Source organism: Misgurnus anguillicaudatus, chromosome 7 (genome assembly GCF_027580225.2).
Source record: "Misgurnus anguillicaudatus chromosome 7, ASM2758022v2, whole genome shotgun sequence".
NCBI classification, from domain to species: Eukaryota; Metazoa; Chordata; class Actinopteri; order Cypriniformes; family Cobitidae; genus Misgurnus; species Misgurnus anguillicaudatus.
Genome location: NC_073343.2, coordinates 2,139,292 through 2,164,092, shown reverse-complemented (window position 1 = coordinate 2,164,092; position 24,801 = coordinate 2,139,292). Strand labels below are relative to the sequence as shown.

At 37.0% G+C, this 24,801-nt stretch overlaps 3 protein-coding genes across 15 annotated transcripts in view; 2 read left to right on the top strand and 1 right to left on the bottom strand.

The window, feature by feature from the left end:
- fam184aa (family with sequence similarity 184 member Aa) overlaps positions 1-8,620 on the top strand; it is a 42,571-nt gene extending 33,951 nt beyond the window's left edge. The window contains exons 14-18 of one of the 2 annotated variants that reach the window (XM_055171898.2): positions 1,289-1,435; positions 3,026-3,143; positions 3,315-3,419; positions 5,335-5,525; positions 8,286-8,620. In XM_055171898.2, coding sequence (XP_055027873.2) covers positions 1,289-1,435; positions 3,026-3,143; positions 3,315-3,419; positions 5,335-5,525; positions 8,286-8,367 — 643 coding nt within the window. In that variant the 3' untranslated portion in view covers positions 8,368-8,620. The remainder of the gene's footprint in view (positions 1-1,288; positions 1,436-3,025; positions 3,144-3,314; positions 3,420-5,334; positions 5,526-8,285) is intronic. The other variant, XM_055171899.2, reaches the window with a different exon arrangement.
- A 487-nt stretch (positions 8,621-9,107) lies between these two features.
- pln2 (phospholamban 2) lies at positions 9,108-13,767 on the bottom strand. 2 transcript variants are annotated; one of them, XM_055171902.2, is made up of 3 exons: positions 13,648-13,767; positions 13,427-13,564; positions 9,150-9,873 (listed from the first exon to the last, which is right to left on the bottom strand). In XM_055171902.2, the coding sequence occupies exon 3, from the start codon at positions 9,774-9,776 to the stop codon at positions 9,618-9,620; it is 159 nt and encodes a 52-aa protein (XP_055027877.1). In that variant the 5' UTR covers positions 9,777-9,873; positions 13,427-13,564; positions 13,648-13,767; the 3' UTR covers positions 9,150-9,617. The 2 variants fall into 2 exon arrangements, with proteins under 2 accessions (XP_055027878.1, XP_055027877.1); XM_055171903.2 differs by having other exon boundaries at positions 9,108-9,780; positions 13,427-13,752.
- A 1,844-nt stretch (positions 13,768-15,611) lies between these two features.
- The window catches only part of ros1 (c-ros oncogene 1, receptor tyrosine kinase), a 30,797-nt gene continuing 21,607 nt past the window's right edge, over positions 15,612-24,801 (top strand). For 4 of the 11 annotated variants that reach the window (XR_008635739.2, XR_008635740.2, XM_073869254.1 and 1 more), the window contains exons 1-6: positions 20,970-21,913; positions 22,004-22,049; positions 22,129-22,277; positions 23,682-23,817; positions 23,903-24,107; positions 24,188-24,264. Coding sequence is in view for 8 of the 11 variants with exons in the window: in XM_073869254.1 (XP_073725355.1) it covers positions 21,782-21,913; positions 22,004-22,049; positions 22,129-22,277; positions 23,682-23,817; positions 23,903-24,107; positions 24,188-24,264 (745 nt within the window). In the remaining 3 variants the exon portion in view is untranslated. Of the gene's footprint in view, positions 15,858-20,969; positions 21,914-22,003; positions 22,050-22,128; positions 22,278-23,681; positions 23,818-23,902; positions 24,108-24,187; positions 24,265-24,801 lie in introns of those variants that run through there. The other 7 variants (XM_055171882.2, XM_055171885.2, XM_055171884.2 and 4 more) reach the window with 6 other exon arrangements.

The following is a 24,801-nucleotide window of genomic DNA, read 5'->3' as shown; positions in this document are numbered from 1 at the left end:
TTGCTTTATAAAAAATACAAAGTAGATGCCATGCATACAGGTTTATAGCCAAGACTAATTTGCAACCCCTGTCCCTGGTTAGGCTTGTACTGTAAGGTTAAAACAGAGATTACAGAGTATTGAAGCACAAATTTATAGCTATTAAAATATATACAATAAATACATCAAATACATCAAATAAGATGTGGGCTTAAATAGATGTAGTAGTCACTATAACACAGAATCTAAACAAATTTATACATTAAGTTGTAGCCTGTATAATCAGCGTTCACAAAGTTGTTTCAGTTTTCAGTTTTAGCCATTGCTTTAAATGTGTATTAAAAACCTTGAGTCCTTTCAGTGTTTTAATTTCTGATGGTAAAGCATTCCACCATTTTATGCCATTTCAAAGTGATGTCTGACCAAATGTTGTTCTACGTTTTGCGACTATACAGCCTATACAGTGCGGCGCGGCTTTTTATATTGCTAAGCAACCACCGAGTAAGCTGTCTTGTCAATCAAATATTGATGCGTGAGCGCTCTTTTACTGTTAACTGTCATATTAGCAGAAACTTTAAAAATAGGACGCTTGCTCTGACCTTGTTTGAGGGTGAGAGGTGCACAAAGACGCAGGAGAAAGTGAGCGAGTGGAGTCTGGTTCTTCCCACAACGTAAGGCTCGCCTCTCCACTCATTCGATTGGACAATGCGCCCGACGCGAATGACGTCGGGCGCTTCTCCGCTCTCAGCGCTTCTTCAAAAGCGCGTGCTGCGGCTGGCGGCAAAAACCTAATTTGTAGGGGGCGTGGTAAGGCTTTGGTAATCAGATGTCTAGTAGCAGTCAATCTGCTTCACAGCCAATCACGGGCCCCCTACTTGTTCGGGCCCCGGGGCTTTAGCCCCGCCTAGCCCTATGGTTAATGCGGCCCTGCGTGCGTGGCGGGTGGTGGGCCGGCCCACCGGCCGTCCTGAGTACCGGCCGCTCTGTGATTCTCCAGATCACACAGATGGCCAGTCCGCCCCTGTCACCAGTAGTGTTTGTTTAGGGCAGCTGTGGCACAAACCTTACATTGGGTGGTGGTCTAATAAATTTGTTAAGTAATAAGAAATGTAGGCTCTAGAAAAAAGTTGTGTCCTCTTGGGAGCTGAGGAGTCAGGTTTAATAAATAAGAGGAAGTTTGTTTGCCTCAGATCCGGTTAATAAGACAAATTTGAACAAATCTGCAGTTTGTTGTGTTTTTGCTATAAATACATCTATAAATTGATTGCCCTTCATTCTCCAAATCTAAACTAATTTTTTTTTTTGGCAGGGCTCATGAACAGGATCTTTCTAAGCGACTGGAGAGAGAGATCGAAGAGTTGAATGCGTCCCACAACAGAGAGACTCAGATCATGCTGTCAGATTTTAACAAAGCTCAAGAGCTGTTAAAAGACAAGATCTCTGCTCTACAGATTTTGTGAGTATGTTAACTCAACTGCGGTTAAGCAAATGGCAATGTCACTTTATTTTCTTCTAAATCATTTTTTAAATATGAATGATTCATATTAGCTCTGTTTCAAAGCTTGCTGTCTACTATACATACATGGCCCTATTTTAAAGGATCAGTATGTAGGATTGTGGCCAAAACTGGTATTGCAATCACAAAACTTGTGGCTAAAACTGGTACTGCAATCACACATGTGGCGGCCAATACACAAAATGACAACATAAACATCAGTTGAGGGCTGCAACTCCACTTTTTAAATGACAATATCCTGGCCAGACCAGTTTTGTCAGTGATATAAGTATTTGAAATGAAAATGATTTCTTAATGTCTAGTGATATATCAGGGTCATTGTATGATTAATTGATATAAATTTCTTACATACTGTTCCTTTAACGTTCTAAGCGCGTGGTCTAAAGCGCACAGCGCAAGTGCATTTAGGGCGTCTCCAAATCCACTTTCGCTAGTTTAACGAAAAAATGGTCTTTGCGCCTGGCACACAGTCTAAAAGTGTTGTTCCTATTCTCGTAATGAGTAATTGGTGTGGTTTGGGCGTAAAGTTCAATAAACCAATGAGAGTCTCAGCTTTCATCCCCTTTAAAAGCCACTTGCGCCGGCGCCAAGGTGGATTGCCTACCTACATGGCAGAGTTTGTAAGCAAAAGAACTGTAAGCATAGGAAGAAGACCATCAGTTTAAGACTGATGTTCAAAAAAGTGCTTTGTTTTATTTATTAAAATGGTTATTTTTGTAATTAGTTGATGATAAATTATGATGCATGATTACTGTAATCACAAAATGTTTTTTGCAAGTAAAAATACTTTATTTGTAACAAATAGATAAAGAATTTACAAACGAGTAGAGAGGCGTTCCAGCACTGGGAGTAAAAATATTATAAAAATACTATAAAATATTTTAAAATATTATAAAATATTATAAAAATATTACGTAAAAATGGTTTTCACCTGACTATATCTAAAGGTACAAAGTCATTATATTCAATAAATCCGTGGGGTAGCATTAAAAAAACTAAATAAATGCAATATAGCAAAAAAACTGCTTACCAGGCTACAGGTGAAGCAGCTCTTCATGCCTTCTAAAGTCCTGTAAACTATCCTAATTTATGTGCAAGATACTCAATAATAATATTTTACATTTTATCCAAGCATGTAAAAAGCAAATGTGCGTTGTCGTCCCATTTAAAGGTGCATATTAATAATGCGCTCTTAAAATAACAAAAACAATATTGCGACATTGAATTTAGCCTTTAGACCAGGTTTTAGTTGGTCAATGGTGTAGTCTATTTTAGTAGGAGAAAACTGTCCTGATTTCGTCTTCCGTTTTAAAATCTACATCGTGTTAAGGTCACAGGTTGTCACGTGGCGACGTACGATGTACTACAGTGAGTATTCATGAGACTACATTCTTATCCAATAAGAAGACGTTCAGTTCGAACCAGGGAGCTTCTTGCTGTGAGGGAACAGTGCTATGTCATGTTTAACTTATGATGCCTAGCAATGTTAATAAGCTGTTTGATTATAAATGTATGCATCTGGTTGAGCAGGCTGGAAGGAACAGAGGAGAAGTTCAGGAACAGAGAGAGCAGACCAGAAGATCTCCAGGTGATCGCTGACCTCCGAGAAATGGTGACTGAAAGAGAGTCTCTGGTGAAAAAGCTTGTGGTAAGCCTTTACAGTAAAAAACCATCACGGTACAGCACTAATCTCGATTTGTGTTATAGATGTGTTTCGTTTTTGTATAGTCCCAAAGCATTACACATGTTCACAGTCAAAGTCAGTTAATTTTGTTTCTGCACAGGGTCTTTTGGTCTGACTCTGCCTTCTTTGTTCCAGGATGACAAGAAGTTTTATCAGCTGGAGTTGGTGAATCGAGAGCCTGGCTTCAACAAAGTGTTCAACACCAATCCTAATGTTGGGGTCATAAACCCCCTCATAAAGGTTAGAGAGTAACAGCTACACCCATCAGAGGATTTATCTGCTGTCAGCAAACATGATTTCATAGTAAACGGCGCACAAATCTTTTTAAGCGCTCCATCTACACAGTTCATGGAGTTCAGCGTAAAATGAATTATTAAGGAATACTTTAAAGGTTATGTCTTACAAATGTATTTTATAAAGGTACCACTGGCATGGGAGGTTCTGCAACTATTGTCTGTAATACTCTTTCCTGAGTTTAACTTTTGCTTCCTGATGTATAACTTCTGTTTGTGGCCATTGTTCGTCTTTTATATTCATGTTCTGCCATACATGAACTTTAACCATGCAGTTCACATTATAAGCTCTGCTCCAAAACCTAAATACCCACGATGCTTATTGCTTACTACTGCCACAAGTATTGGATTGAATTATTTTTATATATCTTTTAGGATTTAAATAAATATGAATATACACTCACCTAAAGTATTATTAGGAACACCTGTTCAATTTCTCATTAATGCAATTATCTAATCAACCAATCACATGGCAGTTGCTTCAATACATTTAGGGGTGTGGTCCTGGTCAAGACAATCTCCTGAACTCCAAACTGAATGTCAGAATGGGAAAGAAAGGTGATTTAAGCAATTTTGAGCGTGGCATGGTTGTTGATGTCAGACGGGACAGTCTAAGTATTTCAGAATCTGCTCAGTTACTGGGATTTTCACGCACAACCATTTCTAGGGTTTACAAAGAATGGTGTGAAAAGGGTAAAACATCCAGTATGCGGCAGTCCTGTGGGCGAAAATGCCTTGTTGATGCTAGAGGTCAGAGGAGAATGGGCCGACTGATTCAAGTTGATAGAAGAGCAACTTTGACTGAAATAACCACTCGTTACAACCGAGGTATGCAGCAAAGCATTTGTGAAGCCACAACACGCACAACCTTGAGGCAAATGGGCTACATCAGCCGAAGACTCCACCGGGGACCACTCATCTCCACTACAAATAGGAAAAAGAGGCTACAATTTGCACGAGCTCACCAAAATTGGACAGTTGAAGACTGGAAAAATGTTGCTTGGTCTGATGAGTCTCGACTTCTGTTGAGACATTCAGATGGTAGAGTCAGAATTTGGTGTAAACAGAATGAGAACATGGATCCATCATGCCTTGTTACCACTGTGCAGGCTGGTGGTGGTGTTGTAATGGTGTGGGGGATGTTAGTGCCAATTGGGCATCGTTTAAATGCCACTGCCTACCTGAGCATTGTTTCTGACCATGTCTCTATCCCTTTATGACCACCATGTACCCATCATTTGATGGCTACTTCCAGCATGATAATGCACCATGTCACAAAGCTCAAATCATTTCAAATTGGTTTCTTGAACATGACAATGAGTTCACTGTACTAAAATGGCCCCCACAGTCACCAGATCTCAATCCAATAGAGCATCTTTGAGATGTGGTGGAACGGGAGCTTTGTGCCCTGGATGTGCATCCCACAAATCTCCATCAACTGCAAGATGCTATAATTTCAATATGGACCAACATTTCTTAAGAATGCTTTCAGCACCTTATTGAATCAATGCCACGTAGAATTAAGGCAGTTCTGAAGGCGAAAGGGGGTCAAACACAGTATTAGTATGGTGTTCCTAATAATCCTTTAGGTAAGTGTTTATCTTAGGTTGTCCACCATCTTGGAATAACTTTTGCAATGCATTCTGGAAATGATACAATGTCTTAATATTAGGCGGTGGCATCTTACCATTACTTTTTGAAATACCTCATTAGTTAGGTTTGTAACAGAGCTGTAATCTATCATTTCTATTCCCTGTCCACATTCACGATGGCGTTCGTAGCCTTGTCATTGTTAACTCTACGGTTCGCCATCACTTTCCACCTCCCACGATTCCTTTCTGTGTGTGTCCTTTTTAATGTAGCATAAGAGTAGAAAACCTGCGAACAGCTCTCCGAACCTAAGTGTTGTCGCGGTGGAAGGGACGGCAGGCAGGTCCGTTCCGCCCTCCTGCCTAGAGTCTTTCCCCATCTCCCCCATTCACCACCCTGAGCTCAGGTCTAGCAAAGCTCAACCCCCTCCGACCCCTCCGCCTCAGGCCGACTCCGCTCGGAGGTGAGATGCGCCTCGTCGTTTGACGTTCTTGTCTTTACATAACGTAAGAGAGACATGCTTAAACCACAGAACTGTCTGCCATTGGTTGGATCACACGGTCTCAGTCCTGTGCTGCGGTCGCTGAAGAACCGTCAGTCTGTCTGTTGATTGGACGTTTTGATGCGAGAACACAGCCATGTGTGTCCACAGTGAATTGTGGGTATGCTTGTCTCACCCTTCAGCACATCGTGCGATGAATGGCTCACAGCGAAATGTATGTTTTTTTTAATATGCATGTTAAGTCATGCGTATTAATTCTTTTTAATATCCACTGTGTGTGTGTGGTTTGTGTACAAAAGTTGATTGAATAATCACAAAACTGCACCGTTGAGACTGATGCTCATGAAAAAAGGACTGAAATATCACAAACTGTGTGTGATCACACAATGGCATTGGAATGCCAAAGCGAGCATGCCGCCAATCTCATGACATCATCATCATTGCATATAGCTGTGCCTTCATGAACGTGTGGCCCCGCCCATTAGCTGTACTTCATCTTTCATTTTTCATGCATATGTTGTTTTTGTGTTTTTATTCAAATGATCCCTGGTAGTCCTGATAACATTTCCAAATGTAAAGCAGGCACTGGGACTTACCGCACAAAGCTTCAGGCTCGGAGATAATGTTAGACAGCTCTGGCAGTGCAACATATTTTATTTATTATTTAAAGGATATACTAGTTCAGCATGACTGCTTTGTGTCTGTGGTTGATTTAATGCTTTAAGGAAAGGCAGCTTTCCATGTGTCCTGCCATAGTTATTCTTGCGGTCACAAAAGCCAAACGATATCTGATTTTAAAAATGCCTACATTAGGGAAATAATGTAAATGAATTGTATACACTGATACCAAAACGTGTTTGGACACTTGCTGTATGCCGCACATGTCTTTGCATTAGAAACATCAAAATATTAAAGGGACACTCCACTTTTTTGAAAATATGCTTATTTTCCAGCTCCCCTAGAGTTTGATTCTTGCCGTTTTGGAATCCGTTCGGTTGGTCACCGGGTCTGGCGCTGCCACATTTGGCATGGCTTGGCAAAATTCATTGGGTCTGGTTGGACCATTGGCATTGCGGTGGAGAGTGACCAAAGAGTTTTGATATTTTTTATATTTGGGACTTGACTCTTCTGTAGTTACATCGACCGACGGAAAATTAAAAGTTGCAATTTTCTAGGCCAGTGGTTCCCAAACTTTTTCAGCGTGCGGCCCCCTTGTGTATGGTGCATTCCTTCGCGGCCCCCCAAAGAAAATTTGTGACAAAAACTGTTCTTAAATTCAACATTTTAATAAAAAAAGGTTTTTAGGTTTAATTACACAGAATTCATGATAAATTAATGTATTTCATAAAATGTCATAAAAATGGGGCCCCCCTGGCACCATCTCGCAGCCCCCCAGTTTGAAAACCACTGTTCTAGGCCAATTTGGCTAGGAACTATACTCTCATTCTGGCGTAATAATCAAGGACTTTGCTGTCGTACCACGGCTGCAGCAGGCGCAATGATATTATGCAGCAGCTGAAAATAGTCCCCTTAGCTTATTTTATTTCTCTGTCGGTCTTAGTACACAATGTAACTACAGAAGAGTCAAGTTTTAAATAGCCAAAACTCTTTGGTTATTTTTTTGCGCAATGCTAATGGTCTAATCAGATTCAATGGATTGTGCTAGGCTATGCTAAAAGTGGTAGCGCCAGACCTGGAGATCAGCTGAATAGATTCCAAATTGGTAAAAATCAAATGTTTTACTGATAGCTGGAAAATGAGCACATTTTCAAGATAAGTGGAGTGTCCCTTTAAACCAAATGATATACAAGCACAATGCTAGACCTTTTTTAATAAGTTATTTTTCCGGTGGCTTTTTAACAAATCTGACCCTGGACCACATCATAAGGGTCAATAATAATAATAATAATAATATGTTTTCCATTGATGTGTGGTTTGTTAGGATAGGACAATATTTGGCCAAGATACAACTGTTTAAAATTCTGGAATCTGAGGGTGCAAAAAAATCCAAATATTGAGAAAATCGCCTTTAAAGTTGTCCAAATGAAGTCCTAAGAAACACATATTACTGATGATAAATACAATTTTTATATATATTCACTTATATTTACTTAACATCCTAATTATTTTTTCAATAATTTTGACCCATACAATAAATTTTGTCCATTTCCACACATATATACCAATGCGACTTATGACTGGATTTGTGGTCCAGGTTCACAAATGGACTCAAGGTCAATTTTTGTGGATGAATATGAATGTGTTCCACTTTATTCGACATTTCCATTTTACTTTTATGCATTTGGCAGATTTGTGCAACTTGCAGTGCACTCAAGTTATGTTATATGATTTTATCAATTTATATGTTTCTTGAGATTAAATCCACAACCTTTTGCACTGCTAATGTATTGAGCTTTATGAACCAGACAACCAGAGATTTTAAAAATAGTTTATGCATCAATTAAGTAATATTATATATTTTTTAAACATGAATGACTTGTTATTCTTCTCTTTCTTAAATAACTTATATTTTGTTACCATTTTAATGGAATTACATTAATGTACATTTCAGTATGCCATAAGTGTCCAAATACCTTTTGGTGTCCACTGTGTGTAATGCAGAAAATGTATCAATGTGTTAAGTGTTCACTTTATGTTGATGTCCTCGTATTGATGCTGTAGTGTAACTGGTTATGTTTAAATTTTGTGTGTCCTGTGCAGCCCTCTTGAGTCTGAGGACGCAACCGTAGCACCGACTGAAGAGGACCCACAAGAGCTATTTTCACAATACTTCTCCTTTTAAATTTTTCAAGAAACAACCTAAAGAGCATGTACTGTAAAACAGCAGTTTTCAATAGTTCATTCGTCTGTCCTCGATATTTCACTGTGATTTTTCTTATTTTACTCTTTTGATATAGGCATTTATTCGATATAAAATGAGATGCACATTCATTTCATATACTGTAATATTAATAGATATGTCCTTTCTGGATGGACTGAAACTGTTGGAACACCAATGTCTTGCCAGTTTTGAAAATAAATTGCACAAACACGTGTATATTTGTATTATATTGTCTATTATAAACGATACCTTGCAAAAGAGCAATTTGCGATATATGTCCATTAACACGTGTCCAAAATAATGAGTCTGTGAAAACCCAGCTAGTCATTTTTTGTGATTTATCATAAAATCATCCTACATAATGTAAAGAACATTCTGTGAAAATATAATCTTTATATCTTTATTACTTTGATGCTCCAAATCTTTAGACTTAAATTTTATTTATCTTCTAACCATTACCTCAAAGCCACCGTGATATGTGATCTCCGCTATGTCCATCCATTTGTAGCAATATGAACATTATAATATTTATATAATAAGTCATGCCATCGGATGCTGATCGTATACCAGTGGGCTGAAAATTTGCTTATGAAGTTTACAACTTATAGACTTTTTCATTGCCCATTCTCGCTCAATGTAAAACTAGGAGGTTTTGTTACAAGCAAAATAACTGCTTATCATAAAATGACTTGAACATGATGTTCATATCTCACTACTTTTGTTTAAAACATTTAATCAGAACATAAAACAAACATTGCCTTTATTGGTTTACCAGATTTAAAAATATCTGTATAATCTCTATATCATTCTCTCTGACCATTTCACAAGAAGAGACATTGATGTGTTAAATGTACAAGCTACAGTAGTTTACACCAGTGCCCACATGCTTTTTTCTCGGTGAATTATAAATAATTTCTGAGGCTGGCTTATTAATTTTGCATTTCAACACCGCAATTACAAGAAAAATGTTTTGGGCATCAGTGTGAAAGACGTGTCTGTCTGCTTTTGGAAAACAGCTCTTACAGTATAGTTATATGAGTTATACTAACTCAGAGGTCAAATATAGCCTTTAGTAGGAAAAACGCAACAAACATAAAATCAGTGCAATCATTTTCAGAAAATTGACATGTGTTGCATCATCATTAGGAACTTCAGTGCCCTAAGATCTATCCCAGTTCATCTTCTGATTGGCCGGTTGTCATCTTTTGGTGTTACATCAGCAAGACGATAATGTAGATAAGCAGGAGGCAGATAAGGATGAGGGAGAAGTTGATGATGAGATCTTGCAAGTTGCGCTTGGCCTGCGGATTCACTTCAATATTGGACGCCCTCCGAATCGCTGACCGTGTCATGTGCTGCACCCTTTCCATCCTGCTGGGTTCCAAAGGTGAGAGTCAAGATTGAAGACACGGGTAAGCAGAGTCGATGGATTTCAGGAGATTATGGTGCTTTTTTATTGTAGTTGTGCTTCGTGGGAAATTAAAGAGAAATACTTTTAAAACACATTGTTTCAGGAAACAGCATTAATAGTACATTAGATTTTTTGATAAAGGTGGCTCAGTTTAATAGTATAGTTGATATATTTTTAAAAGCATTTTTTGCACTCAAGAGTGTGCTGTTGCAACCAAATACCCACTGGTGTTGTTTTTAAACATCGAGTAGATTTACAACTTCACTCTAAAAATGTCTGGGTTATTTTTGACCCATAATGGGTAAATATTGGACAGAACACATGCTTAGTTAAAAATTACCCCGTGCTGGGTTAAAATGACCCAATGTTGGGTTGTTGTTATGCAACCATGGGGTATAATAGCCCAGCAGTTGGGTCAATTTTTGGCCCAGCACGTGTTCTGTCCAGTGTTTGCCCATTGTGGGTGGAAAATAACCCAGCCATTTTTAGAGTGTTGTAATGACTTTTTGTTTACTGTTGTTCTAAGTAAAAAATTTTTGCCAACCTATTGCATTTATGTTTACATTTATGCATTGGACAGAATCTTAATAAGACCAAGGTGCTTTAAAGATATATAGGTTTATACAGTGCTTTAAAGGTATTAAATTAGGTTCAAACCACCATGTGACAATTAGATTTGTTGTTTTTGCAATGTTATAGTGAATATATATTATTGTTTCTCAGTCTCTTTAATAGAATACATCCAGAAAATACAGAAAATGTGTATATAGAATTGTATAGAAACTGTAAATGTAAACTGATCTGTCAAGTTTTTAGGGTAAACTCCCCTTCCACTTGACCGATAGCAGGAAACTGAAGGATCTCTTAAACTTAAATAAAATTAAAGCAACACTATGTAGTTTTTTTTACCTTTAAAAAATTTCTCTAAAATTATTTCAGTGATAGAACAACTTTTAACTGGACAAATTGTACTGTTGCTGCAACCTGAGCAGCCTCCTAGCTGCTACAAGCAGACTCTGAAAGTGGCGGTGGAGGGTAGGAAACACAGCTCCGCCCCTTCCCCTGCCTGCAGAGAGTGTCTGATACCAGGCACTGTTGCGCTTTTCAACCACATGGGGGAGCTGTAAGTAATTTTTACATGGAAACTACATAGTGTTGCTTTAAATCCTAATTTTAAAGAAATTTGTTTTTTACTGCATTCTGCTCAAAAACTCTCAAGATGTGTTTAGTGCCAAGAGAGGTCACATTAAACAAAGACGATGGCTAAAATAGACATTTAGGCCTGAAAATTACATTTTTTTTACATATTTCCTGTATTTTCTGTTTGTATCTTAATAAAATAGATTGAAAAATAAATATGGATGGACATTAAAACTTCTAAAACAAAAGGTCTGGTGGTGGTGGTGGCCTAAGACTTTTGCACAGTATATTAAAGGTGACATAGAATGATTGAACGGAGTATTTATCCTCGTTCTGTGATGTGACATGTAGACACATTTTTTTTGTTTGGGTCTGTAATGCCTTAGAAGCTTCCTAAAAACCTCTCTCATAAAGCTCTATTAGGGCGGGGGATTTTAAACAAGTGGTTTTGCACCTATTTGGCTCCCCCTACTGGCTTAACTTGCAATCTCATTACTAATTGGCAGGCTTTGCTGCCACTCAAAAAAATGTAGTCAATTATTTTAAAGTGGAGGGGCAGTTAGATGCCTGTGATGTCATAAGCATCAGTTTTTCAGATTTTCAGTTTTCTGGCTGACATTTCTAAAAGACTAATTTCTATGAGACTGAGATGTTTAGCATATTTAGCACTTTTTGTATGTTTGTGAATGTGGGTAGACTACCATTATTCAACAAAGACAAGGTAAAAATGGTTTTTCATTCTCTGTCCCCTTTAAAAAGACCAAAGTGCTTTAAGGATTTATGAGTTTATACAGTGCATGGTATTTATTTTTTTATTTGTATGTGCATTATAGGTTAAAATTATATATATATATATATATATATATATATATATATATATATATATATATATATATATATATATATATATATATATATATATATATATATATAAAATTAAAAATAAAGATATAAATGTATTTATTTATTTGATTATTATTTGTTCATGTTAGCTAATGCATTATTGTTAACAATACGGTCTTATGGTATTTGCTCTTGAGTTTACTTTGTCTTTGCTTTGCTTTATTATCCACGTTGTGGAAATGTGTCTCCTGGCATAACACATAAAAAAATAAGAAAGCACTTCAATCTTTATTGTGAGTCCCTCTACATCATCTTCTTCTTTATATTCGTTAAAATTATGTTGCATATAATTATTGATTGTTGCGAAACTGTCTTGGAGGTGCTGTTTTATTTTTACTGATGCTAATATGTATTGACTATATTCCCAGAAGGACATGGATCTGTATCAACACCCTCTGATTTGTTCTGGGAGCAACATATTCATCAAGTTAATTGAGCATTAAAGAGACAAGGCTCAAGAGAACTGTAGAAGTTCACTATATCATATTAATGGTAGTGTTAAGATTGGTTATGCTTTGCCTAGGATTCCTAGAACTATCATTGAATGAGACAATGAAAGTGGATAGCAACCACAGACAGCTTTACTGAAAATGTGCCAAAACTCATTATAATTCTCACATGTCATAAACATGCCAGGTATAAGTTGAAGAATTTAAGTGAACAACTTCATTTTGATTCTTACACATATAGACACAGAACAGATATCATAAATATTGCTTTTACACTGTAGAAAATGATTTGTTGGTTCAACTTAAAAATGTAAGTTCCCTGGTTGCCTTAAAATTTTGAGTTAATTTTAATTAAAAATATTATCTCTAAAAAGTTATTTAAAAATTGTTGTGTCAAGTTGAATTAACTAAAAATTTTAGTCAACCAGATAACTTTTTTTTAAGTGGGACTTCTTTTATGATCTTTCATGATACTTTATTTATTAAGTTGCTCCAGATTCTAACATTGGATAAACAAGCATCAGCCAGAATGATAAAAATATCACAGCGAAAGTCAGACTGGGCAGTGTGTCACCAAAAAATGCCCTTAATCCCAGTTTAAAGTCTCTAAAACCAGTAGCCTACTTATGAAGGATCCACTGTTGTGATCCAGTGAAACTGCTCAGCTTTATGTAAACACAAGCGTCTGTGATGTTTTGAAGTTAAATAAAAGGTAGACTTGCCTTTTATTCAGCTTCAAAAGCCTGAGCAAAAAGAAAACACCGTGTAATGTTTGTACAGTAATAAAAATTGTAAACGATACACACAGACACAAGTATTGTATGTTTTCAGTTCACTCATTTGCATAGAAACAAATTTTCTGAGTGTGATATTTCAGTTCAGCATGCAAATTAGCTTTTTGGAGGACAGCACATCCTCTGTGTATGTTGTGTATTTTATTTATCTCTGTATTTTTATTTTCTAAACCAAGCACAATGTCTAGCAATAGAAAAGATCATGTGAATATTAAATAAATTAGTAGATTAAAGTATTAAGTTAACTATAATTGTAATCCACTATTTTAACATCACTTTGATAGTTCTGTTCAGGCATGGTTAACAAAAATGTAATGTCTTACCTGTAAAAAATACGTCAGGCAGATCCAAGCACTCCTTTCAAACGTGAGGCACAAAGTGAACCAGGAAAATGCTGGATGTAGCCAACAAAAACTCCTGTTGTTGTCTCTTACAACATGCTACAAAGTTTATAGGAGGGACTGAAAGGGGTGGAGAAACATTACAGGATGACTAGATATAGAGGGAAACACGTCCCCAAGAGGACAATCCTGTTTGTATCTACCTTTTAGTCCAGTGTTTGTTTTGATGACATTAATACAGTTCTCTCCAAACGCCAGTTTACAGTAAATAGAAAGAGGATTGATACAGCTGGTATAGATTTTGTAATTAAATCAATGTAACTGTTATAAAACTATCTATTGACTGAAAATGGAGAGTCATGCACACAAAAGTACTTTTAAGGCTTGTTCGACTTCATGCGGCGCTGCAAGAACCGACAAGCGGATGACGTCAAAGTACCGCGAGAGCGATTCGAGAAATCATTACGAAGTGTAATTTCGTCTCGCTCTCACGGCACTTTGACGTCATCCGCCTGTCAGTTCCAGCGGCACCTTATGAAGATGAACAAGCCTATTATCGGATGTACGTGCGTTGCCGCGGTTACGAGTGTGGGGGTTAACTTCCGGTCTATTCTTGTTTATCGGTTTGGAAAGTGACTAAACTGACCTCTTGAACAAATACCTGAGGAAAAAATGTTTCTGTTTCCAAAAAACGAGGGGAGACAGTTGTCGTGGATCACCGGTGTGCGGATTTGGCAACCAGGCAAGCTAACATTGTAAAGAAAGTTTCATCAGATTCAGTGTGTTTTCATGCCTCTACGAAAATTAACTATGTTTACTACACTTTTACCTGTAAAAAACATGGTTAATTTTCGTAAGGGCGGTTACGCGCCTGAACCGAACTTCCGGTCTGTATTTATTAATCAGTCTGACTAAACTGGCCTCTGAAACAAATACCTTGTCAAAAATTCAATATAATAAAATGTTTTGGTTTACTGAAGACGAGCATGTAGCCTATCACAACTGTGAGGAGAGGTTTGGCAGCCAGGCAAGATTTCAATGTAAAATGAAAATTGTAACTTATACAGTAACGTTAGCCAGCGTTATGATATATGAACAAAGGTTAATTTACGTTTTTTGTTATCAAAAATAAACTAGCTTTAAAGGACTATATTGTTATTGATTCAATATGTAAGTCTACTACCGGAAGATGCATTTAGTCCACAAAAGCTATTTGTTTATGTTGTTGCTGCCGAAACTGTCTAACGTTTTATACATAAATTTTACACATGCGATGGTTGCCCAGTGTGATGGTTGAAGTGCTTTAGCTATGATTTGAACAAAGTAAAATTACTACTGGTTATTTATTTTGCTTGTTTTAAAAAAATAATCTACTCTAGAAGGGCTCTGTTGTCATTGGTTCTATGAGGAGGTCTACCGGAAGTCAAGTTTGGTCACAAAAAAAAAACAACAACGTTGTTGCCGCTGAAACTGTCTATACAAATGCATTTGAAAAATTGATGATTTCTGTATCAAGGATTTCTTTATACGACAACAGGGCATTGCGGAGGCTCCTTTGTGTTAAAAAGCTTTGCAAGCTTTGGACAACCTAAATCGAGCACTGATAAACGTTTCAAAAGCCCACCGCTCTCTTATCTAGCAGCCAGGGATGGGTACGGGAATGTGTGCTGCTTGTGTTTTCCCTGGATTCGACTTTGCTGCTTTTGGCATTACTCCATATCTCCTGCTGTTCACCAGCTATGTGAATGCACATGACTCCACAGTATAAACCCTGCGGCTATTACTAAAATAAATGTGCAGAAGTGAATGAGAAGATGACAGTGCAATGATGTGTTACCAGACAGGGATGAAATGGATGCTGTGTGACTTTCTTTCATGTTTTACTGTGTGCTGCAATATAAAGCTTTAGCGAACTGTTTAGATTTCATGCAGCTCAATGGGTGCTAGCAATGCATAGGCCATGGGTTTGAATCCTGGGAAATGCACATGCTTATAAAAAGTATAGTTTGAATGCACTGTAAGACACTTTTGATAAAAATGTTATTTGCTTTTGCTTTCACTATAAATAAATAAACAAAAAGAGGTTATGCAGTGTTAGGAAAAGGCCTCTAGGGCAGGTGAGAGATCATGGTAATTCATTCATTGTTCTTATTCTCGATTTTCAAAGCTCCGTCTGCGTTTTGTCATTGCAAAGAGGACAACAGTGTCACTTCCAGTGAAGACGCAGAGGACCCTGTCAACACCTCCTGGTTGTGGTGGATGGATGGCTCCAACAGAAATGTCAGGGCAAAGAAGGTGCTGCTTTTCCACAGGATAAGGAGTGGATCCCGCATGTCTGACACATAGAAATGACATTCTGCAAAGGTGCCGTTTGATGCATCATGGCGAGAGAGGGCAACTGATAATCTTAGAGGTATTGGTTATTTGAAAGCGTATTTGGCCTGGACTTGTTAGCCATTAAGATGCAGAAATGCAAATTTATTAAACCAAAACCTGGTTATATATAGTTGTGGCATTTTATATAACATCATAAAGCATCGTCCTATTCTGATTTCAGAATAGTACTACAAGCTGTTTTGGGGTGCAGTTTCACTATTTAAACCTTCATCCTGTGGTGACATTGTAAATGAATTTGGAGTTAAGGGGAAATAATATGCAGGGAACATGCAGAAGGCTTGTACCGATAGATGAATTATTACCAAGAGTTTTATGGACAGTCGCACATAACCAGATAGATTAACACCCCTTTCAGCTGTAGAGGGATGCTTTCCACAGGCTTTGTAAATTAAAAGCACTTTAGAGGGATTTAGCGTGATGGGCTAAGAAGAATGCCTTGAACTATTTTTATATCCACATTCACAACAGGCCTTATTTGGAAACCGAAACAAATTAACAGGCTGTTGTATTTTAAGAAGAAACCGAATTTCTGTTTCTTCATTATTATATTCCATACTCTATTAAAGCCATGACCTTACGCAATGCTCTTCCAATTAAGGTACAATATACTGATAATAAACAGACCAGGGGCACCATTTACATCCATAGTATTATTTTTCCCACTATGGAAGTCAGTGGTGTCCCAGATCTGCTTTGTTACAAACATTCTTCATTATATCTTCCTTGTGTTCAGCAGAATGAATACATTTAGGTTTGGAACAACATGAAGAAATATGTGAATGATGACCGAATGTTGACTTTTTTTTTGGTGATCTATCCCTTGAGTTAAAGGGACACTCCACTTTTTTGAAAATAGGCTCCTTTTTCAGCTCCCCTAATGTTTTGGAATTCATTCAGCTGATCCCCGGTTCTGGCGGTACCACTTTTAGCATAGCTTAGCACAATCCATTGAATCTGACCAGACCATTAGCATGGCGCTCAAAAATAACCAAAGAGTTTGGATATGTTTCCCATTCAAAACTTAGATTGTGTATTAAGATCGGCTGAAACGTAAAAGTTGCGATTTTCTAGGGCGATATGGCTAGGAACTATACTCCCATTCTGGCGTAATAATCAAGGACTTTGCTGCCGTAACATGGCTGCAGCAGGCGCAATGATATTACGCAGCCCCGAAAATAGTCCCCTTGTTACTTTCATATAATAATAGCAGAGGGACTATTTTCGGCCATTGCGTAATAAAAAAAAGTGTCCCTTTAAGCAAATTCAACTTGTTTTTAAAAGTTATAGCAACTAATCATAACAACAAAACAGTAAAGAATAAAACAACGTTAGTTGAAATGAATTGCACAGCAAATTGTTTAAACTACACTGTAAAAAATCTTTGCTGCCTTTTTTTGTTGAGATTTACAAGTCATGTCAACTTATTTATGTCAACTATTATTTATCCTGACAAGAGACCAGTTGCTACAACTTATAAAATATAGTTAAAAAAGGCAACTTCATTTTATAAGTTATAACAACTCATCTGTAGTTATAACAACTCATCTCTAGTCAATATAAATAATAATAAGTTGAAATGACTTGATTGAGTTGATTCAACCGAAAAAGTTAAGGCAGCAAATAATTTGTTTACAGTGTAAGAATTTTAAGACAAGAACAACTTTATAGGAGACCAACAAATCACATCTTTATAACAATTTTTATACCCATTTAATGACCTAGCTTAGGACTTTGAACAATGTACAGGTCAGCCTTTTGCTCTGTGAAATTATAATACCACATTCATCGACGAGCCTCATCCCTCATAGTTTTGTTATAGGGATTTTCTTGGACCGCGGCTGATCAGAGTCAAATAGGATCTCCCAGAATAAACTTCCTTTGTTCTTACAAATCCTCTCCAGTCTAAATAAAACTCGAGTGGCAGTCTTTGCGTAGTTGTGGCGGGCTGGTCCTGAGAGAACACCCTGACCAAACTTTCACCGCGGCGTGTCCCAGAGCCATCCACACACTCCTGTTCTTACGTATTCAAGCAGGTGTGAGGGATTTTCACATATTTGTGGGACGATGACAATACTTTCTTCACGATTTACAATTAGAAAATGATCTCATGAGTGAGTTACTGAGTAAAACAACTTCTATAGACGGTCTTATTTTTTGGTCTCTGCTGACAACAATGAAAGAGAATAGCAAGTATTTGGGGTATACGTTGCTTACTGTACACTCTTAAAAATAAAGGTGTTACACTCCCATAATGAGACACCATAAATATAAACTAAAATGTGCAAAAAATATATTTAAAAAATGTATTTAGGTACCACTTGTAGTAAACTTGAACCCATGTTTGTATGAAAGTCGAGTTCAAGTTTAATACAAGTGTTAACTAAATACATTTTTAATACAAAGTGCATTTTAGTTCATATTCATGGTGTCTCAAAATAGCACAGTGAAGTACACTTAGATAATCTTAAGAACATCTTAAGAGGTACTAAACATGAATTTTTAGTAGGCTATATTAAGTACAAAATTAGTGTGCGAAAATAAAGCACTTAAAGTACACTATGGGTTGTTTTGACCATTTCTTACTGTCTACAATATACAGTGTGCAGCATGCAGAAACCTTACTGGTAGTTGACCAATAGCATCCATATTTCATCACTATAAGCTCCCAAATACTAAGGAGAGGAACAATTAAATGGATTAACTGTATCTCTTAATACACATGTGCTGTGCTCTATCTGACTGTGTGATATTTTAGTCTTGGCGAAGTTACAACTTGGATGAAGACAGTGGAAAACATTTCTGTTATTTATAAGGTCTGATTAAAGGGTGAGACCTTCTCATGTGATTGTGTAAACACATAAACAAGTACATCTGGTTCATTGTCACACCACAGGGTCAATTACAAAGGACTTTGCGGGTTTAAAACGTGGCCTCTTTATCAACAGGACATGTAGCTTTCACACTGGCAATTAGACACATGTTGTTTATCCTTTCCTCTTGGAGCTCCACATTATTTGCATGCAGGACACGTTCATTAAATGACAAAACGCAAATGATTAAAACCGCTATCTATCGTATAATCAAAATTAACCAAGCGACGGCCCTCTGCAAATGTCAGTTTCATTTTTGGGGTTATGTATAAGCAAATGCTGTGTAAATATAAAGCATTTGGGCTTTGGTTATGTTGTGTGACTTTAAGGCCACAACATGTAACGCACGTTCAATAGAAAAGAGATCAAAAGGCCCATCTTTTATTTTATCATTTTTAGAGAATTGTTTTTTAACACATTATAAAGTTCAGTACTGAAGTGTGGAGGGTCACCGTTAAACAGTTTTCCCACATTTTCTGTGTTTAGGATCATTTGGGCGGAGTTAAAACGGTAGCTCGATGACATGCTGGAGCCACCGAGCATAGCCCAGCCCCTAACACAACCACAAGCATCCATTCAGGTTGTAGAGGTATTTGGAAGTTGAGAGAGATCAGAACAGGGGTGTTTAACGCATGTAAAATAAAGGCTAGTTGTCTTACAGCGGAGTCTCAACACCGGCGGCCATCTTGTCTCCCTCAGCTTGGTTTGTTTTCTTACAAACGTTATTAACGTTGCTAAAATTCTGGATGCTTGAACATGTTTCATGAACATTATTTATAAGTATGCAGTGTCGTAGATACATCTCTGACATTTATAACAAACCAAACAGTTTAAAATTGGAGAAAATTAAGCAAGTTATGGTTATTTAAAAAAAACGAGCATGCACCATTAACACAATGCTACGAGTGAGCGAGCTGACTGAGACAGGATGGCCGCCAGGTGCAGACGTCGACCTTCATTGGCCAGCAGCAAGGGCAAGACATCTAGCCTTTATTATACATATCATGGTTCAACCCATCATCGTGTTGTTGCAGCTTTTCCGCATGTGGGCGTAGTTTTACCATCGACAGCGGACACGCCCCCAGCGTTTGAGAGTAGAGAATGCGCTTATGTTTCCCATTCCCAGACTATGATCACTTTTTTATGGCGTTTTTATCATTCAAATTTGGCTGGGTGGTTAATTACACATTTTTCTGTTGGTGTGACAAACTTGGATCACATATTTAATATCACTTAACACAGACTTTAAAATCTATTAACCCCCTTTAAAAAGGCTTACCGTGCATAAAAGCGTTTCTCGAGTCAGAGTTATGATCTAATGCAGTGGTGATTTTTATAACAAAAATACTAGTTTGCCGATGCATAATATTTTAATGGCTTGAAATTGTGAGATGAGAGCCTGTAAATATTGTTGTGGACAATGGGAGCCTTGAAGGGATAGTTCACCTTAAAATGAAAATTCTGTCATAATTTACTCATCCTCATGTTGTTCTAAACCTGTATGAATTTCTTTTTTCTGATAAACACAAAGAATATATTTTGAGAAATGATGATAGACACACAGCAGATAGTGACCATTGACTTCCATAGTAGGAATAAAAAATGTTATGGAATTTAATGGGTACTGTCAACTGTGTGTTTACCATCATTTATCAAAATATTTTCTTCATCATTTATCACAATACTTTCAAAATATGTTTTCCTACTGTGGAGGTCAGTGGTCGCTGTCTGCTGTGTGTTTACTGCTGTTGTTTCTCAAAATACCTTCTTTTGTGTTCATCAGAAAAAAGAAATTCATACAGGTTTAGAACAACATGAGGATGAGTAAATGATGACAGAATTTTCATTTTAGGGTGAACTATCCCTTTAAAGTCAAAAAGGTTTAGAATAGATCTACTGAACTTACCAGTTAGTAAAGATTTTGGAGAGTGGCACCACCTAGTGGTGAACTCTATTAAAACATGCTTCAGGTTAAATCTTACAACGTATGATCTACCAGTAGCATCTGTGTCATTTTTTATAAGATACTGTTACCTTTGCATACTGGAAACACAATTTTTGTTTTGTTTTTACAAAATAGGGGCAAATCTAAATTATGTGCTTATGGTACAAATGTTGTTGTTATGGGCTAGAATCTGGAACAATCCTTTAATTCAAATGTGATCCTGGACCACAAAACCAGTCAATTGTGAGTGTCAATTGTTAAAAATTGAGATGTATGCATCATCTGAAAGATAAATAAATAAGTGTTTTATAGGACAATAGGATATGACAATTTTTGTCCAAGATACAACTATTTCAAAATCTGGAATATGAGGGTGCAAAAAATCTAAATATTAATGAAATCGCTTTTAAAGTTGTCCAGATTAAGTCCTTAGCAACACATATTACTAATGATATACATACATTTTGATATATTTATGGTATGTTCATTTACTGTACATTTACTAAATATCTTCATGGAACATGATCTTTACTTCATATCCTAATGATTTTTGGCATAAAAATAATTTTGACCCATACAATGTATTGTTGGCTATAGCTACAAATATACCGGTGCGACATATGACTAGTTTTGTGGTCCAGGGTCACATATGCATTTTAATTGTGTACTCTTTCCTATTCTCATTGTACTTGTATGTGGTTATAGTACTGTACAGTATCTTGGATATGGCACAAAATTTACATCTTTTAATTGACAAAATTTGCTCTTATGTCACCACATTAGATCTGTTGGCAATTACATTTTAACCATTAAATAAACACTTCCTTGTAAAGATAAGATTCTCCACACTTTACCGTCAAGTGTCATAGTTCAGCCTCTCTACTTTGATATCCACCAATGAAAGGCAGTTTTAGAGATTCTTACGAAACACCTGCTCGGTTCCCGTTTGTCCTCTGGTCAGACACACCTGTACCACGCAGACCTGTGACTAAAGCTTTGGTTATATATGTTATTGATTGATACTTCATGTTTTTGAAGTGTCTGCTATTGTCATGTAAAAATTGACACTTGAGTTCACAGTCAGAGCAGGCTGTGTTGTATATCAAGAAGTTTGGAGTCTGAAAAATGGTAAAGATTTGCAGAAAACGGAATGAAACTATTGGTTTAGAGACTCTTTTTGGACTTTTCTGTCTATTGATTTATCTCAAAGCTTCATTGTGTGACAAATGCCTTCTTGATGCCTCAGTGCAGCTCATGGTAAGACTCCAAGAGTTATTTTTTTAATATATGAGTTTTCATTTGCTTTAACTAATGTCCAGCTAAAGTTTAACTAAATTGTAATTCTAGACACCGAAAAGTGATTACGGAGAGTTCAAGAATGACACTTGCCAAAGTAAGTGAAGCTCAAATCAAATTCACATTGTGTCTCTCAGTGTCTGTTTCCTGATTCATTTGCTTTAATTCATGCCCAGAGGATTTGTGTAAGATCACAGCACCGTATGCATCTTGGATTGGATCTCACAGTATTACTTTGACCTGGAAAGCTCAGAATCAATCGGATGTTGTGTATATTCCTCAATGGACAAGCCCGATTCTGTCTGGAGTTTGGGCACAAGCAGAGGTGGATATCTTTGTTGATTATTTATCTTAGTGATGCGTAAAATGCTATTGACTTTGTTTCTTTGTTTTTTATGTACTGTATCATTCTTAAATTGTTAACTTTACAAAAAGGTTGCAATTGTTAGCATTAGTTAATGCGCTGTGAACTAACATAAACAACTGAGTTTTTATAAACATACCTTATAAAAAAACAATACTAGTGTAGATCTTGAGAAAAAACAATGACACTGATATATGTTAGGTCAGTGCAAGATGTTTTTAAATTAAGGCACCTCAAACATGCATTTTAGTTACATCAGTGGCGGCTTGTGACTGCTCATCCGAGGGGCGCAAATTCAAAATATGTGTTCGGAGTGTTTTCAAAAATATTTGTTTGTTGTGTCGTGTTAACCATGGGCATCACGTCTTTTGTCAAAATAAGTGCCTGCTGCACACACGTCAAAACCTTTTATGATAAAAGAGATGCTCACGTTCACGAAATACACGCAAGACACTTCCTTAATAGTAAACTCTGATTACGCATGAGATTATACGAGTATCTGGCAAACGCGAGCATCTCTTTTATCATAAACCCTTTAGATGTGTCTGCAGCAGGCACTTATTTTGACAAGACACTTGATACATATGAATATGATCACTCGACGCACAGAAAACATATTTTGAAATTACGCACCACACACATGACGGGCTACTTACATGTTGTGATGAACTTCGCATCAAGCGCCCTCGAAAAAAGAAGTCACCACCGCCACTGGATCACATAAGTCCTGTCTGGGAAACCGCCCCTAAGTGTTCAAGTTAATTCAACTTAATTCAGTTAATTCAACTTAAAGGTGCAGTGTGTAGATTTTAGCGGCATCTGGCAGTGAGATTGTGAATTACAACCAACAGATCAGTCCGCCGTTCACTGAAACGCATAGAGAAGCTACGGTAGCCGCCCAAGGACAAACATGTTATTGTCTAAGACAAAGTACAGTAGTGACAAAATGCGCCCTGTAGAGCAGTTTGTCCGTTTAGTGCTACTGTAGAAACATGGCGGCACAAAATGGCGACTTCCTATGACCTATTTTTTCACATGCTTGCAAAGAATGGTTTATCAAAACTAAGTTACTGGGTTGTTATTTTTCAATTATAGCACTTAAAACATGGATAAAGTCAGATTTTCTTGATATGTCCCCTTTAACTAATTAAATGAATATTTAATAAAATACAGCAACACACATTTGAATGAGGGAAAAGTCGAAAATAAACAACTAAATAAATTTTTTACTATTTTTGAGTTTCCAGGTTGAAAAATCACCTGGATTTTCCGTGTCTTTAAGAGTGAGATTTGATCACTTAAATTTTTTATACTTTTAACATTTGTTTATATTGAACAGTTTTTTTTCTTATTTTCCCCATGTAGAACGTTACAGAATCAACATACACTGTTGAACAGCTTGAACCTTTCACCTGTTACAAATTCAGGGTCTGGGCAGTGAAAGCAGAAGAGTACATTCGTTCACCAGAAAGCCCTTGGTATCAAACCGAACCATTTGGATGTAAGTGAACTTGAACGTAATTTCTTTCATTTAAGGTTCAAAATTAATCGTCTGGAGCTACTCATTTCTGTGCTCCTTTCTAAAGTGCCATCTAGCCCTTTTATTGACAGTGTTGAAAGCCTGTCTGGAGAGAGCGTGGACGTCCACTGGTCTCCACCTGAGAAACCAGGAGGACACATTTTAGGCTTTAACCTCAACCTCACAACCAACAAACACGTCATCAGTTTAGCAACCAGTGGAAATGTTTTCTTCACCACATTCTATCCTACGTCTCATAACACTACATACAGGTAGATACAGTAATGTCTTCTTAAGATGTCATTTAAAACATTGTATTGCGTCTCACTTACTCTCACTGTGTCTTATTCAGGATCTCTATAGCTGCTGTTAACAGGGAAGGTCAAGGATCTGTAGCTGAAGCCAGTATAACAACACCAGAACGAGCTGGTTAGTTGTTTACAATAAAATGTTTATGTTATCCTGCATTAGTGACCATGATTTTGCCAAGTACAACAGATTTTCGAATCATCATCGTTTGATGTAAAACTGCGACCAATAGTTTCCAATTGATAATTTCTTGTGCACATTGCATTCAGTATATATAAAATACATCAAACTGTTTTTTCTTTGCAGTATACAGATGGCGCCAAGTTTTTCACGACTATTTGTATATATCCATATAATAGTGTATGTAACAACTCTTGAATCTAATGTTCAACCACCTAAGCTAATCTTAAAATTGGATTGGTTGATAGAAGTGTTGTTTAAAAGGGACATTTTACAAGACTTTTTTAAGATGTAAAATAAATCTTTGGTGTCCATAGAGTACATATGTAAAGTTCTAGCTTAAAATACCATATAGATAATTTATTATAGCATGCTAAAATTTGCAGGTGTGAGCAAAAATGTGTCCTTTTAAATGCAAATGAGCTAGTCTCTGAACAAATGGCAGTGCCGTGGTTGGATAGTGCAGATTAAGGGGCT